The sequence below is a fragment of the Hemitrygon akajei genome, chromosome 23, assembly GCF_048418815.1.
Source record: "Hemitrygon akajei chromosome 23, sHemAka1.3, whole genome shotgun sequence".
Classification (NCBI taxonomy): Eukaryota; Metazoa; Chordata; class Chondrichthyes; order Myliobatiformes; family Dasyatidae; genus Hemitrygon; species Hemitrygon akajei.
The window spans coordinates 63389953-63405201 of record NC_133146.1 but is presented as its reverse complement, the minus strand read 5'-3'; the positions used below and the strand labels follow the sequence as shown (position 1 = coordinate 63405201).

The window sequence follows — 15249 nt, the reverse complement described above, 5'->3', positions numbered from 1 at the left end:
CTACAGTAAAATCTCCTTATCTGACTAGTCTGTAAAATCTCCTTATCTGACTAGTCTGTAAAATCTACAGTAAAATCTCCTTATCTGACTAGTCTGTAAAATCTCCTTATCTGACTAGTCTGTAAAATCTACAGTAAAATCTCCTTATCTGACTAGTCTGTATAAACTACAGTAAAATCTCCTTATTTGACTAGTCTGTAAAATCTACAGTAAAATCTCCTTATCTGACTAGTCTGTAAAATCTACAGTAAAATCTCCTTATCTGACTAGTCTGTAAAATCTCCTTATCTGACTAGTCTGTAAAATCTCCTTATCTGACTAGTCTGTAAAATCTACAGTAAAATCTCCTTATCTGACTAGTCTGTAAAATCTACAGTAAAATCTCCTTATCTGACTAATCTGTAAAATCTACCAGTAAAATCTCCTTATCTGACCTGTCTGTAAAATCTACAGTAAAATCTCCTTATCTGACTAGTCTGTAAAATCTCCTTATCTGACTAGTCTGTAAAATCTACAGTAAAATCTCCTTATCTGACTAGTCTGTAAAATCTCCTTATCTGACTAGTCTGTAAAATCTACAGTAAAATCTCCTTATTTGACCAGTCTGTAAAATCTCCTTATCTGACTAGTCTGTAAAATCTCCTTATCTGACTAGTCTGTAAAATCTACAGTAAAATCTCCTTATTTGACTAGTCTGTATAATCTACAGTAAAATCTCCTTATCTGACTAGTCTGTATAAACTACAGTAAAATCTCCTTATTTGACTAGTCTGTAAAATCTACAGTAAAATCTCCTTATCTGACTAGTCTGTAAAATCTCCTTATCTGACTAGTCTGTAAAATCTACAGTAAAATCTCCTTATCTGACTAGTCTGTAAAATCTACAGTAAAATCTCCTTATCTGACTAGTCTGTAAAATCTCCTTATCTGACTAGTCTGTAAAATCTACAGTAAAATCTCCTTATCTGACTAGTCTGTAAAATCTACAGTAAATCTCCTTATCTGACTGGTCTGTAAAATCTACAGTAAAATCTCCTTATCTGACTAGTCTGTAAAATCTACCAGTAAAATCTCCTTATCTGACTAGTCTGTAAAATCTCCTTATCTGACTAGTCTGTAAGGTCTACAGTAAATCTCCTTATCTGACTAGTCTGTAAAATCTCCTTATCTGACTAGTCTGTATAATCTACAATGAAAACAACACCTTATATTCTGTCTGGGTAACCTCCAACCTGATGGCATAAATATTGATTTCTTTGAACTTCCTGTAATGACTCCCCCCTCCCCCCCCCCCAACCAGTTCCCTCTCTCGCTTCTGTTTTCTTATATTAGATACCCCACTTCTCTAGCCCTGTATCTCTTTCACCAATCAACTTCCCAGCTCTTTATTTCATCCTTCCCCTTCCCGGTTTCACCTATCACCATGTGCTTCTCCCCCTCCCCACTCCAGCCTTTTAAGTCTACTCGTCATCATTTTTTTCTCCAGTCCTGCTGAAGGGTCTCAGTCAAAACATCGACTGTACTTTTTTCCATAGATGCTGCCTGACCTGCTGATTTCCAGCATTTTGTGTGTGTTGCTCGGATTTCCAGCATCTGCAGATTTTCTCTTGTGTCTGAAGAAATCTCTGTATGTGACTAGTCTGTAAAATGTATTATAAAATCTCCATATCTGACTGGTTTGTGTTGGCGTTTTGATATCCTGGAAGAGTTTCCCACTCCACCCCCTTCATTCTAGCGTTTACTTCTTTCATCTACTTGTATCTAAACGCTGTCCTTCAATATCTACGTGTATCCTGTGTAAGCAAGTGCCACATTGAACCCACTTTCCCTGGAAGGAGATTTCTCCTGACTTCACTATCACGTTTATCAGTATTCATTTTGCATTCATACCCTCTGCACCTGGTTTCTCCCATATGTACATTCTCTATTGTGTTTGTAACTCTAAAGTCAGGTCATCCATAAATTCTTTCATTGACCTTCACAGTAATTGGAATCTCTTAATTCTGGCGCCATTATTGCAAATGTTTTTTGTTGGAGATTCCTTATTGAAGAAGAGAATTCTGCACAGTTTTCCTGATGCAGCCTGAATAGGGAGGCTGTGGAAATGGATAGGGTAAAAGTCAAGAAGGAGTTGAATGTAGATACAGTGAGTTCACTCCACCCAAGAATGTTGGGGGGGGAGATGAATAAAATGGGATTGGTGTTAACAGGACAAAGCTCGAAGTAAATTTATTATCAAAGTACTTATTTCACCATATAAAACTGAGATTCACTTGCAGGCATACCCATAAATCTAGAAAAAAATTAATACCATCAATGAAAGACTGCATCCAACAAACAAGCAATGTGCAAAAATCAACAAACTGTGCAAATACAAGAAGAAGAAAGTGGGCTGTGGGTCAGTATGGATTGGAGGAGGTGAAGTCGGCTGTGGGTCAGTATGGACTGGAGGAGGTGAAGTGGGCTGTGGGTCAGTATGGACTGGAGTAGGTGAAGTGGGCTGTGGGTCAGTATGGACTGGAGTAGGTGAAGTGGGCTGTGGGTCAGTTTGGACTGGAGGAGGTGAAGTGGGCTGTGGGTCAGTATGAACTGGAAGAGGTGGTGGGCTGTGGGTCAGTATGGACTGGAGGAGGTGAAGTGGGCTGTGGGTCAGTATGGACTGGAGTAGGTGAAGTGGGCTGTGGGTCAGTATGGACTGGAGGAGGTGGAAGTGGGCTGTGGGTCAGTATGGACTAGAGGAGGTGAAGTGGGCTGTGGGTCAGTATGGACTGGAGGAGTTGGAAGTGGGCTGTGGGTCAGTATGGACTGGAGGAGGTGGAAGTGGGCTGTGGGTCAGTATGGACTGGAGGAGGTGAAGTGGGCTGTGGTTCAGCATGGACTGGAGGAGGTGAAGTGGGCTGTGGTTCAGCATGGACTGGAGGAGGTGAAGTGGGCTGTGGGTCAGCATGGACTGGAGGAGGTGAAGTGGGCTGTGGGTCAGTATGGACTGGAGGAGGTGAAGTGGGCTGTGGTTCAGCATGGACTGGAGGAGGTGAAGTGGGCTGTGGGTCAGTATGGATTGGAGGAGGTGGAAGTGGGCTGTGGGTCAGTATGGACTGGAGGAGGTGAAGTGGGCTGTGGGTCAGCATGGACTGAAGGAGGTGAAGTGGGCTGTGGGTCAGTATGGACTGGAGGAGTTGGAAGTGGGCTGTGGGTCAGTATGGACTGGAGGAGGTGAAGTGGGCTGTGGGTCAGTATGGATTGGAGGAGGTGAAGTGGGCTGTGGGTCAGTATGGACTGGAGGAGGTGAAGTGGGCTGTGGGTCAGCATGGACTGGAGGAGGTGAAGTGGGCTGTGGGTCAGTATGGACTGGAGGAGGTGAAGTGGGCTGTGGGTCAGTATGGACTGGAGGAGGTGAAGTGGGCTGTGGGTCAGTATGGATTGGAGGAGGTGGAAGTGGGCTGTGGGTCAGCATGGACTGGAGGAGGTGAAGTGGGCTGTGGGTCAGTATGGACTGGAGGAGGTGAAGTGGGCTGTGGGTCAGTATGGACTGGAGGAGGTGAAGTGGGCTGTGGGTCAGTATGGACTGGAGGAGGTGAAGTGGGCTGTGGGTCAGTATGGACTGGAGGAGGTGGAAGTGGGCTGTGGGTCAGCATGGACTGGAGGAGGTGAAGTGGGCTGTGGGTCATCTGTTCTTCCATGTTGTCCTTAATGACAGGGAGTGGTATTAGTTAATTTGGTCATTGGTGATACTTCATGAGCCGGGCAGTGGAGAGTGGATTTGGAAGTGCGTGGTGGTTGGAGTTATGAAAGGAGTCCCTGAAAAAAGATAGGGAGCTTCCCTCTGTGAAGATGATGGTGTTCGGGTGTGGGGGAAATGTGGTTGAGCATTGTGGCATTGGGCATCCGGTGTTGGTGTGCTGGCAGTGTGTCTTGTGATGTGGTGGGTGGAAATGTCGCTAAAGCTGGTGACCAGTGGAGTGCCTCAGGGATCTAATGCTGGTGACCAGTGGAGTGCCTCAGGGATCTGTTCTGGGACTCCTACTCTTTGTGATTTTTATAAATGACCTAGATGAGGAAATGGAGGGATAGGTTTGTAAATTTGCTGATGACACAAAGGTTGGGTGTGCTGAGGATACTGTGAAGGGCTGTCCGAGGTTACAGCGGGACATTGATAGGATGCAAAACTGGGCTGAGAAGTGGCAGATGGAGTTCAATGCAGATAAGTGTAAGGTGGTTCATTTTGGCAGATCAAATATGGCAGAACATAGTATTAATGGTAAGACACTTGGCAGTGTGGAGGACCAGAGGGATCTTGAGGTCCGAGTCCATAGGACACTCAAAGCTGCTGCGCAGGTTGACTCTGTGGTTAGGAAGGCATACAGTGTATTGGCCTTCATCAATCGTGGGATTGAGTTTAAGAGCTGAGAGGTAATGTTGCAGCTATATAGAACCCTGGTCAGACCCCACTTGGAGTACTGTGCTCAATTCTGGTCGCCTCACTACAGGAAGGACATGGAAACCATAGAAAGGGTGCAGAGGAGATTTACAAGGGTGTTGCCTGGATTGGGGAAGCATGCCTTGTGAGAATAGGTTAACTGAACTTGGCCTTTTCTCCTTATAGCAACAGAGGATGAGAGGTGACCTGATAGAGGTGTACAAGATAATGAGAGGCATTGATCGTGTGGATAGTCAGAGGCTTTTTCCCAGGGCTGAATTGGCTAGCACAAGAGGGCACAGTTTTAAGGTGTTTGGAAGTAGTTACACAGAGGAGATGTCAGGGGTAAGTTTTTTACACAGAGAGTGGTGTGTGTGTGGAATGGGCTGCCGGCGGCGGTGGAGGCGGATACGATAGATAGGGTCTTTGAAGAAACTCCTGGATGGCTACTTGGATCTTAAAAAAATAGAGGGCTATGGGTAAAACCTAGATAGTTCTAAGGTAGGGGCATGTTCGGCACAGCTTTGTGGGCCGAAGGGCCTGTATTGTGCTGTAGGTTTTCTATGTTTCTCAGGTTAGATACAAATGCTACAGATAGAAAGGTGGTTTACTTAAACTATCACAGTGTGCAAGATGTTCCAGAGCTCCTGGTTTTTATTAATGTCCTGTATTTTTAAATTTATCACGTGGACCATACTGACCCCGCAATGCATGGCACTACAGCGAGTGCCTGCTCAATGCTCCAACGACACAAGTTCAGTGCTGACTCCAGATGCTGCCTGCACAGGTCCTTACGGTGACCAGGCTCGTTTTCCGTGTGTGCTCCAGTTTCTTCTCTTGTCCTGAAGACATGTTGATTGACCACTTTAAAAAAAAAAACCCTTTAATGAAGTTGGGTGGCATGCAAATTTGGGGAGTTGTTGGATATGTGAGTGAACATCAATTTCTAAGGAATGGAGTTGAATTGAGATGACTTTACTACTTACATCCTTCATATACATGAGAGTAAAGATCTTTGCATTATGTCTCCTTCTAAATATGCAATTAATTGTAATTTATAATAGTACACCCGATCCTCGTTATATGCGGGGGTTACATTACTTTCCTCGCAGTCAACGCATAATGTGAATAATTACTTAAATGGAGAAATTAGGGGTGCGTTCCAGAGGGCTTCCTAAATAAGTTTTATCTGGAATTGATTCACATTTTCATACCAATATGACACAAACACAGTACCACAAGGCAATATTTGTATTATATTTCATCAATTTAAGGTAATATTCAATGTAATAAATCATAGAAAGTTAACATACTAGGATGTACAGTACTCACCAACAGTGGCAGGTGTGTTCGCTCCGGGAGATGAGTGGTTGTTGTGGTGTTGGACAGCTTTACATGGATAAGGTGGACATCGAGCACAGCAAGCGGTGAAGGAAGACTCACAGAACGGAGATGACACCGGTTTGAAGAAAGTGGTGAGGGTTGTTTGCTTGGCAGCATTTTGTTTTTCAGCATAAATTTGCTTGTAGGGAAGAAGGGTTGATGGCAGGGAATGACTGAAATGCTGACTCCGTTGTAAACTTGGGTCCGTGTCCATCGCCATTTGTGCCAAGTGTTCCGACTTCCACCATTCCCTCACCGTTGGTAAACTCCCGGGATTTTCAAAATTGAAAGTTGCCTCACAGGTAGATAGGGTAGTTAAGAAAGCTTATGGGGTGTTAGCTTTCATAAGTCGAGGGATAGAGTTTAAGAGATGCGATGTAATGATGCAGCTCTATAAAACTCTGGTTAGGCCACACTTGGAGTACTGTGTCCAGTTCTGGTCGCCTCACTATAGGAAGGATGTGGAAGCATTGGAAAGGGTACAGAGGTGATTTACCAGGATGCTGCCTGGTTTAGAGAGTATGCATTATGATGAAAGATTAAGGGAACTAGGGCTTTACTCTTTGGAGAGAAGGAGGATGAGAGGAGACATGATTGAGGTGTACAAGATATTAAGAGGAACAGACAGAGTGGACAGCCAGCGCCTCTTCCCCAGGGCACCACTGCTCAGTACAAGAGGACATGGCTTTAAGTTAAGGGGAGAGAAGTTCAAGGGGGATATTAGAGGAAGGTTTTTCACAGAGAGTGGTTGGTGCATGGAATGCACTGCCTGAGTCAGTGGTGGAGGCAGATACACTAGTGAAGTTTAAGAGACTACTAGACAAGTATATGGCCACCAGTCTGGTGGCCTGGTGGAAGGAGCTGTCCTGGAGCCTGTTGATCCTGACTTTTATGCTGTGGTACCGTTTCCCAGATGGTGGCAGCTGAAACAGTTTGTAGTTGGGGTGACCCGGGTCCCCAGTGATCCTTCAGGCCCTTTTTACACATCTGTCTTTGTAAATGTCCTAAATAGTGGGAAGTTCACATCTACAGATGTGCTGGGCTGTCTGTACCACCCTCTGCAGGGACCTGCGATTGAAGGAAGTACAGTTCCCATACCAGGCAGTGATGTAGCCAGTCAGAATGCTCTCGATTGTGCTCCTGTGGAAAATTCTTAGGATTTAGGGGCCCATACCAAACTTCTTCAACCGTCTGAGGTGAAAGAAATGCTTTTGTACCTTTTCCACCACACAGCCGGCATGTACAGACCACGTGAGATCCTCAGGGATGTGGATGTCGAGGAACTGAAAGCTGTTCACCCTCCATTGATGTCAATAGGGATTAGCCCATCTCCATTCCTCCTGTAGTCCACAACCAGCTCCTTTGTTTTGCGATATTGAGGGAGAGGTTGTTTTCTTGACACCACTGTGTCAGGGAGATAACTTTCCTGTAGGCTGCCTCATTATTATTTGAGATTAGGCATCAGCAAATGTAAATATCGGATTAGAGCAAATAGGAATGCACTGAAAACTAGCATGGGCTCGATGGGCTGAATGCCGTATTTTGTGCTGTCAGAAACTCTAAAAGAGGCGGTGAGTGAGATGGGTACTGCTTTCTTAGCCTTCTACCCCAGGTGAAGTCAGTTGCCTTGGCACAGGTAATGCAGCTTGGTGGTCATTAGTTACGTTGCCCTGGTTTTGCAGTATATGCAGTAGTTCTGGTTTGGTGCTTATGGTTATACAGTTACCAGTGGCTATGCAAAATATAAAATCCGTGCAATAAATAGAAACACAAGAGACTCTGCACACACAGGATTCTGGAGGAACTCAGCAGGCCATGGAAATGAATAAACAGTCAACATTCCTGGCTGAGACCCTTCACCAGGACGGGAAAGGAAGGGGGGGGGAGAAGCCAGAATAAGGAGGAGTACAAGCTGGAGCAAAGCACAATAATTACGTCGTATAAACTAGAAAAAGCTGGAAAAACACAACAGGTCAGAGAATCAGTTTACAGTTTGGGTCTGTGAGTCTATCAGAACTGAAAAATAGATACAGGTTAATCTTCAACGGGGGAGAAGGTGGGATCTGTGAAAAATGCAGAGAACAAAAATATTTGTGATAAGTGGAAATGTAAAATGGTGTTACAGCAGTTCTGTATATTGTAGACGATGCTTATTTATGTTGGGATATATTACACGTAAAGGATGGTCAGTGTCATGCATATATTGTGATGGCTTGGGAGTAATAATTATATTTCTTCTTCAGGTTATTTATTCTCGGATCGTATGACCGAACTGAGTACATTCACTGTACACTGGAGCTGAGCAAGGAGCTGTGGAAAGAGAAGACTCGAAGCTCCATCAAAACGGTATCTTTGCTTATAAATATTGAAGTTTATAATGATAAAGAAACTTCTATTTATTGTCATCTGTCTGTTTAAGTGTGCTTGGGACTGCTTTTGCTGTTGGGCTTTCTCAGCCTGAATCTGGGTATATTTCCTTCCTACTGTATTAATAATCCATATTTGCAGGAGCTATGAAAACACAGACATTTTAACATTTTGTATACGAGCAGCCACAGCAAAACTGCTTTTTCTAGAAACTACAAAGTTTAAATTCATTAATTCTTTTCTCATTTCTTAACGAGGACATGTTTTACATAGATTATTGAGAAGGACATTTACATCTTAAGGCCCTTTGGAGGGTGTCAGGTCAGAGAGACAGTAGTGAAGCTGCTGTGTCTGCGCCGTGCTGTGGCTGGTTTGTGAAGCAGGGTTAGGCTGTCGAAGAATGGGATGCTCCAGCTACAGTAGACCACCCACTATGAAAGTGAAATCCCTGACTCTGCACCTTCATACAAGTGTGATTTCAGTATAACATGCTACATTCTGTACGTATTGCAGCCATTAAGAAAGTTTATATACTGTGAATTGTAGTGTAACTACTGAGAACACTGAACGAGTTGTCTTTAGCTATTTCCTGTGATGTGAATATATGCTTTGTCCGTAGGAAATTTCGTCAACAGAGGGACATCTAATCTGAGCTGAGACAGTTCTGAACTTCCTGTTTTATATCCAGTGTATTTTGCTTCTCTTTGTGCTGTTGTCTTTATGCTTACCATCAGTTAACTACTCTGCTTTCAACAATAGCACTCAAATTTGTACTCCTGGAATTTATACAAGGGGTGATTGATAAGTTTGTGGCCTAAGGTTGAAGGAGTCAATTTTAGAAAACCTAGCACATTTATTTTTCAACATAGTCCCCTCCTACATTTACACACTTAGTCCAGCGGTCGTGGAGCATACAGATCCCTTCTTTGTAGATGAGTTATACAGCTCTCGTTACACGCACGTGCAGTTCAACTCTTTGAGTGATTATGCAGAAAGTTTGAAGTTAATAACTCATCTCCTTCTATCTTAGGCCACAAACTTATCAATAACCCCTGCTGTGGGCGCTTTCTGGAGGTCCAAGATCCATATGCTTCACGACTGCTGGACTAAGTGTATAAATGTAGGAGGGGACTATGTTGAAAAATAAATGTGCTAGGTTTTCTAAAATTGACTCCTTCTACCTCAGGCCATGAACTTACCAATCACCCCTCGTAGCTTCATCCTAGAAGCATTTGCAAAATTGTCAACATGAACCTTGCAAATGCAAAATCTAGAATGCAAATTTCAAACAACAGCATGTAATATTTTTGTCCTAATTCCTGTTAATTGTCTGTTCATCACAGTAGAATAATGTGAGAGTTCATACTGTATTGCCACATTTCCTCAATATCTTTTGTCAGAGAGGAGTAACAACTACTTTATTGTCACCAAACAATTGATACTAGAGCGTACAATCATCACAGCGATATTTGATTATGCGCTTGCGCTCCCTGAAGTACAAATCGAAGTAAACGTAATAAAAATTTTAATTATAAATTATAATTAGAAAATAGAAAAGGGTAAGTAAGGTAGCGCAAGTCAGGTCCGGATATTTGGAAGGTACGGCCCAGATCTGGGTCAAGATCCGTTCAGCAGTCTTATCACAGTTGGAAAGAAGCTGTTCCCAAGTCTGGCCGTACGAATCTTCAAGCTCCTGAACCTTCTCCCAGAGGGAAGAGAGACAAAAAGTGTGTTGGCTAGGTGGGTCTTGTCCTTGATTATCCTGGCAGCACTGCTCCGACAGCGTGCGGTGTCAAGTGAGTCCAAGGATGGAAGATTGGTTTGTGTGATATGCTGGGCTATGTTCATGATCTTCTGCAGCTTCTTCTGGTCTTGGACAGGACAACTTCCATTGCAGGTTGTGATGCACCCTAGAAGAATGCTTTCTACGGTGCATCTATAAAAATTAGTGAGGGTTTTAGAGGACAGGACAAATTTCTTCAGCTTTCTCAGGAAGTAAAGGCGCTGGTGGGCCTTCCTGGCAGTGGACTCTGCTTGGTTAGACCAAGTCAGGTCATTTGTGATATTCACCCCAAGGAACTTAAAGCGTTTGACCTGTTCCACCTGCGCACCACCGATGTAGATGGGGTCGTGTGGTCTGCTACTCCTGAAGTCAACAACCAATTCCTTCGTCTTGCTGACATTGACGGATACGTTATTGTCTTCGCAAGCATGCCTGAATGACTATCGACCTGTGGCTGTGACATCAACTAGCATTTATATATGTATAGCATTTATGCAGTGTGTGTGTGTTACATATGTATAGACACACACACACACACACACACACACACACACACACACACACACACACACACACACACACACACACACACACACACACACACACACACACCCCCACCCCCACCCTTTGTTGTGTCAATCAACATGGGAAAGTTACTAAACAAGACTGAAAGCATATCAGGGCAAGAGAAAAAATGCCAAACTGACGGCACAGGTTTTAAGCTTTCTTAAAGCAGGTGATCCTGTACATTACAGTCATTTGGATTAAGGAAATTTGCTCTCAAAATTCAGAAATCATTGTTCAAAACTTTCAGATAGAGAATAAAATTTGCTTGCATGGAATTTAAATGGTAAAGAATAAGTAAGTAGACCAACTCAAGTTTATTTTGTTTTAAGCTCTAGTTTCTTGACACATGAGCAGATAAAGTGTTGTGCATTATGGAAATTACCCTGTTGTAGATGTGCAGCCTTCCCCGGTAATGCAGCGACTGCCACTGCACAAGTTTGAAGCCCAGTGAGTGTGGGGCCTTGGCTGCTGGAGCACAGCTTACCATGCAGCAATTAAACTCGGGAGGCACACAGAGGCTGCAGAATTTCCCCTTGATTCATTCCCAAGTTGCACTTTCACTGGCCAGGCCAGCACTTATTGCCTGTAACTGATTGCTTTTGAGGAGTTGATTGGTGGTTTCAAGCCTTCTTGAAGCTATACAGAAGAATCTCTGAACGTACTTACACAGTGCTGTTACCTGGTACTGCACCCAGTGCTCTTAGCCATCTAGCAATGTCACGTGGACCAAAATGAAATGGCTAAAAACCCAGCCCACGCCTGTCATCGGGAAACATCTGAGGAGGAAGTTGAGATGGGTCATCCGCACTACACTTCAGGCTGAGTATAGTTGTGAAGATTTTAGTCTTGTTTAAGTTTGGAAGTGTTGTCATTGATCGTTTCCATGAACTTGCTGATCATTGAGAGTGTGAAATGGCAAGATTAGTTTGTAAGCTAAACTTGAACAATCTTCCAGTGGGACAGTTGTATTAGGAAGATTTAACTAAACATGCAAAACAAACTTCCATGCTATAGTCGTGATGTTCAGTGGCTCCATAGACTTCACAGTCACTTGTTTCTGTGTGGAGTTGCAGATCTGGTAAACTGGAAGAAGGATTCAATTGTTCCTAAGTATTGTGTGAGCAGCGATGGTAATCCTTGAGTATTATATCAAATTAATTGACCAATATTGCATTATTTCCCACATTTAAATCATCTTTTACTTGAGGATATTTTGGGTGGGTTTGAAACACTGCTCATCAGGGTCTGAAGGAGCGAGATTCTGAGTTAATGAAGTTCCACGCAGATGCTGCATTTTACTGCGGAATTTACTGGAATCGTGATATAAAACTTTATCTGAAGTCCACACCCCTACGTCTGACATGTGCTACAACATTATAATACTGTATTCAAGCCTTAGGCACACGTGAAAAAATTCTGTAAAGCAAAGATGCTTTCAAAAATAATAAAATGAAAATTTTTTAAATATCAGAAAATTTACTAAAAAGCCAATAAACAGTAAAACACTAAATCAAATCAATATTTGGCTTGACCATCCTTTGCCTTTAAAGAACTGACGTTTTGGAGGTTAAACTATCACATGTGCCGCACCCTCTCCTTTCAGTTTGACGGTCCTTCTCCCAGTTTCATTCCTTCTACACCCGTTTCTGTTTTCGTGAATCAATTTTGTTCATTCAGTTCATTGTCATTTATCATTAGCACCTGTTTGTGATCTTTGTTTAATCATGCACTGAGCTATATATCTAAAAAGTCATCAAGTTTTTATTTGAAAAGCGTTCTATTACTCAAGATGCTACTTTCTTTAATGAAGTACAAAAAATTCTCTATAACGTAATAATTCTTTTTGGAAAATAAATGTTTGAAAACCTAAAATTTACTCGTGTCTACTGACACACTAATGCAGAAGACAAAAAATAAACATCTAAACTAAACTTTATATAGAAAGTCTAGGGTGCCCAAGATTTTTGATAAACTTACTTTGAACCTTGAACTTTGGAATATAGAAGGTAAGATTAAAAAAACAAAATTACGTTTAGCATTTCAATTCTGTCATGGCAATCTTTCAGTACATGTATGCAGTGTGCTTGGTTGGTAGCATTATTGTTATTGGTTCGGTCTATTTTTCATCAAGTCTCAGTTGATAATCCAGTGGAGTGCTACGTAAATGCTATTCCATTACTGGAATTTCCACCTTTTCCATCAAGTATAAACTGGGGATAAAAACAAAATCTGCTAGAAATATACAGTGGGTCAGGTGGCATCAAAACCGGAAGAAACCAAGTCACCATTTCAACTCAATAACCTGCTTGAGTTCACCAGGACAGAAGCAAAGTCTCCCAGTGGACCACAGTAAAGCATATACTCCCCAGAGTCCTGGACACTGTAACATCCCTCAGTCATTGTCACTTAAACAGATCATCTGTTTGATAATACTCTTGTGCGAGCAGGATCTTGTTGAGAGCAAAATGCAACCTCTATTGGGGTTGAGAGTGATAATAAATCAGCCATGATGAAATGTGGAGCAGACTTGATGGACCGAATGGCATTATTTCCTTAAACCTATAGGTGTGAAGTTCTTTGCAAAATCATAAATCAAGAAATGGACACACATCTGAACTGTCTGTCAAATAACAGCAAACCCAACCATCCTCAGGTGAAAGGCTTTGTTTTGAGGACTAATTTATGATTTTTAAATTGAGAAGGAAAACATCAAAACTTGGAACTAAAGTGAAAAAATGGCTAATTTCACTTATAAAATGTTAACCTTTCAAGAAGCATACAGTAGATTTGAAACTGTATTTGGTACATCCATATTTATATTATTTTTCCAGTGTTGAAGTCAGTACCCGTTTGTAAACAGCTAGGGGGCAGTGTAGTACAGCAGAAAACTTGGAGAAGCAGATTATCTCTGACTGCAGTAACCCTATAACTCAAGTCTCGAGATGACAAAACTGACCCACACAGGTTGCCATGTTTCGTCCCTTTTGACTTTTAACTAAATGTAGTTTTATTCACAAATTAACATGCACTAATTGTACCCTTTCTGTTTCTTCACGTGTAATACTGTAATTATCTTAATACATTGGTAATGAGCAATCTTTTTTAAATGTCATGTGCTATCCACTATCCAGCCATTTAATTTTACATGATATTTCTGTAAATTACCTAGTAATCTTCTGCTTTCTCTAATCAGTTTTCTTTTGGGGAACTTGATTTGTGTCTCCTTGCTTCCTATCCCCATGCTGATTTTATTCTGTGTGGAATATTAAGGGAAATGGTGACTGAATCAGACTCAGAATCAGGTTTAATATCACTGGCATATATCATGAAGTTTGTTTTATGACATTGTAATACATAGTAATAAAAACTATAAATTGCAACAAGAAGTATATGTAACAAAATAAGTACTGGAAAAAGAGAGGGAACATTCAGAGGTAATTTTCATGGGTTCATTGTCCATTCAGAAATCTGACGGCGGAGGGGAAGAAGCTGTTCCTGAATCGTTGAGTATGTGTCTTCAGCCGCCTGTACCACCTCCATGATGGTAGTAATGAGAGGAGGGTATGACATGGACGGTCCTTTTGAGGCATCACCTTTTGGCAGTGTCCTCGATGATAGGGAGGTTAGTGCCCATGATGGAGCTGGCTGAGTTTACAACTTCCTGCAGCTTTTTCCCATCCTGTGCATTACTCCCCGTCCCCTCCAGACCAGACCGTGATGGGACCAGTCAGAATGCCCTCCACGGTATATCTGTAGAAATTTTTGAATGTCTTGGAGCCACAGGTGGGGACCAAAAGTTACACTGAAGATGATTGTTGATACCTTCAAATTCTTCATAGTTCCTAACTTGTTGAAGTAGTGAAATGGTTTCATTTTCACTCCCAGCTGTTTCTGGCATTTCCAAGCCTGAATGTTTAAAGCTGCAGTGAGCAAAACAGTTTTGAATTGTCCTTACTGCTTATCTCTCACCGACTATCAGTGACAAAAATCACTGCTTTTTGAACACAAACACACGCAACTGATGCACTCAAAGCATAATGTTGCATCTCACAGCCACACAAGTGCATCAGGTGGAAACTATTCGGCCACAGTCTCCTGTCCCAATGAAGGGAATCCCGGCTATTTCCTCAATTAGTTTTTGTTCTTTATGAGTTGTCTCCAATAGCTGCCCTGATTAACAATGGCCCAATTAACCAGAATCACTGCATTAAGGAGGTGGTGTACCTGCTAAAGTGTATAGTCCCAGTGTGGGATACTACACACTCTGAGTTTGCACAGTAGCAGGTCACTGCTGCCTGACCATTAGAGAGTGAATTGTAGTCAAGGGAACATTTGCAAAACCAAATTAAGGTTCTAAGTGATAATATCATATTTTTAATTCCTGTTCAACATACGCCAGTGTAGATAATGTCTCTGGGCTTCTGACAACTGCCCTCTTCTTTTAATCTCATCTTCTGAAAAAATATTTAATGCTTCCTGAATCAGTTGCTGGGACATTGAAACAAGTGTGTTTTGTTATTGCCAGTTTGACCATTTAGCTGTGAGCATTTGACCCTCAAAACACTAATGGTCAATTTGAGGAGAAATGCAAGCTACTTTTGTACCTCCAATTTGCTAAGAGAGTTTCTGAAGTATCTGTCAACCATTGAAATCCATTGTTAACATACCAGTAAATTTGACAAGATGATTTGTTTGCAACCTTTCAGTGTCAGAGGATGCAGTGACCATGGTT

The 15249-nt window shown here is 42.2% G+C and overlaps 1 protein-coding gene across 1 annotated transcript in view; it reads left to right on the top strand.

The window, feature by feature from the left end:
* pdzd8 (PDZ domain containing 8) overlaps nucleotides 1-15249 on the top strand; it is a 249511-nt gene that overhangs the window by 105500 nt on the left and 128762 nt on the right. The window contains exon 3 of the mRNA XM_073027847.1: nucleotides 8044-8146. Within this exon, the coding sequence (XP_072883948.1) occupies nucleotides 8044-8146 (103 nt within the window). The remainder of the gene's footprint in view (nucleotides 1-8043; nucleotides 8147-15249) is intronic.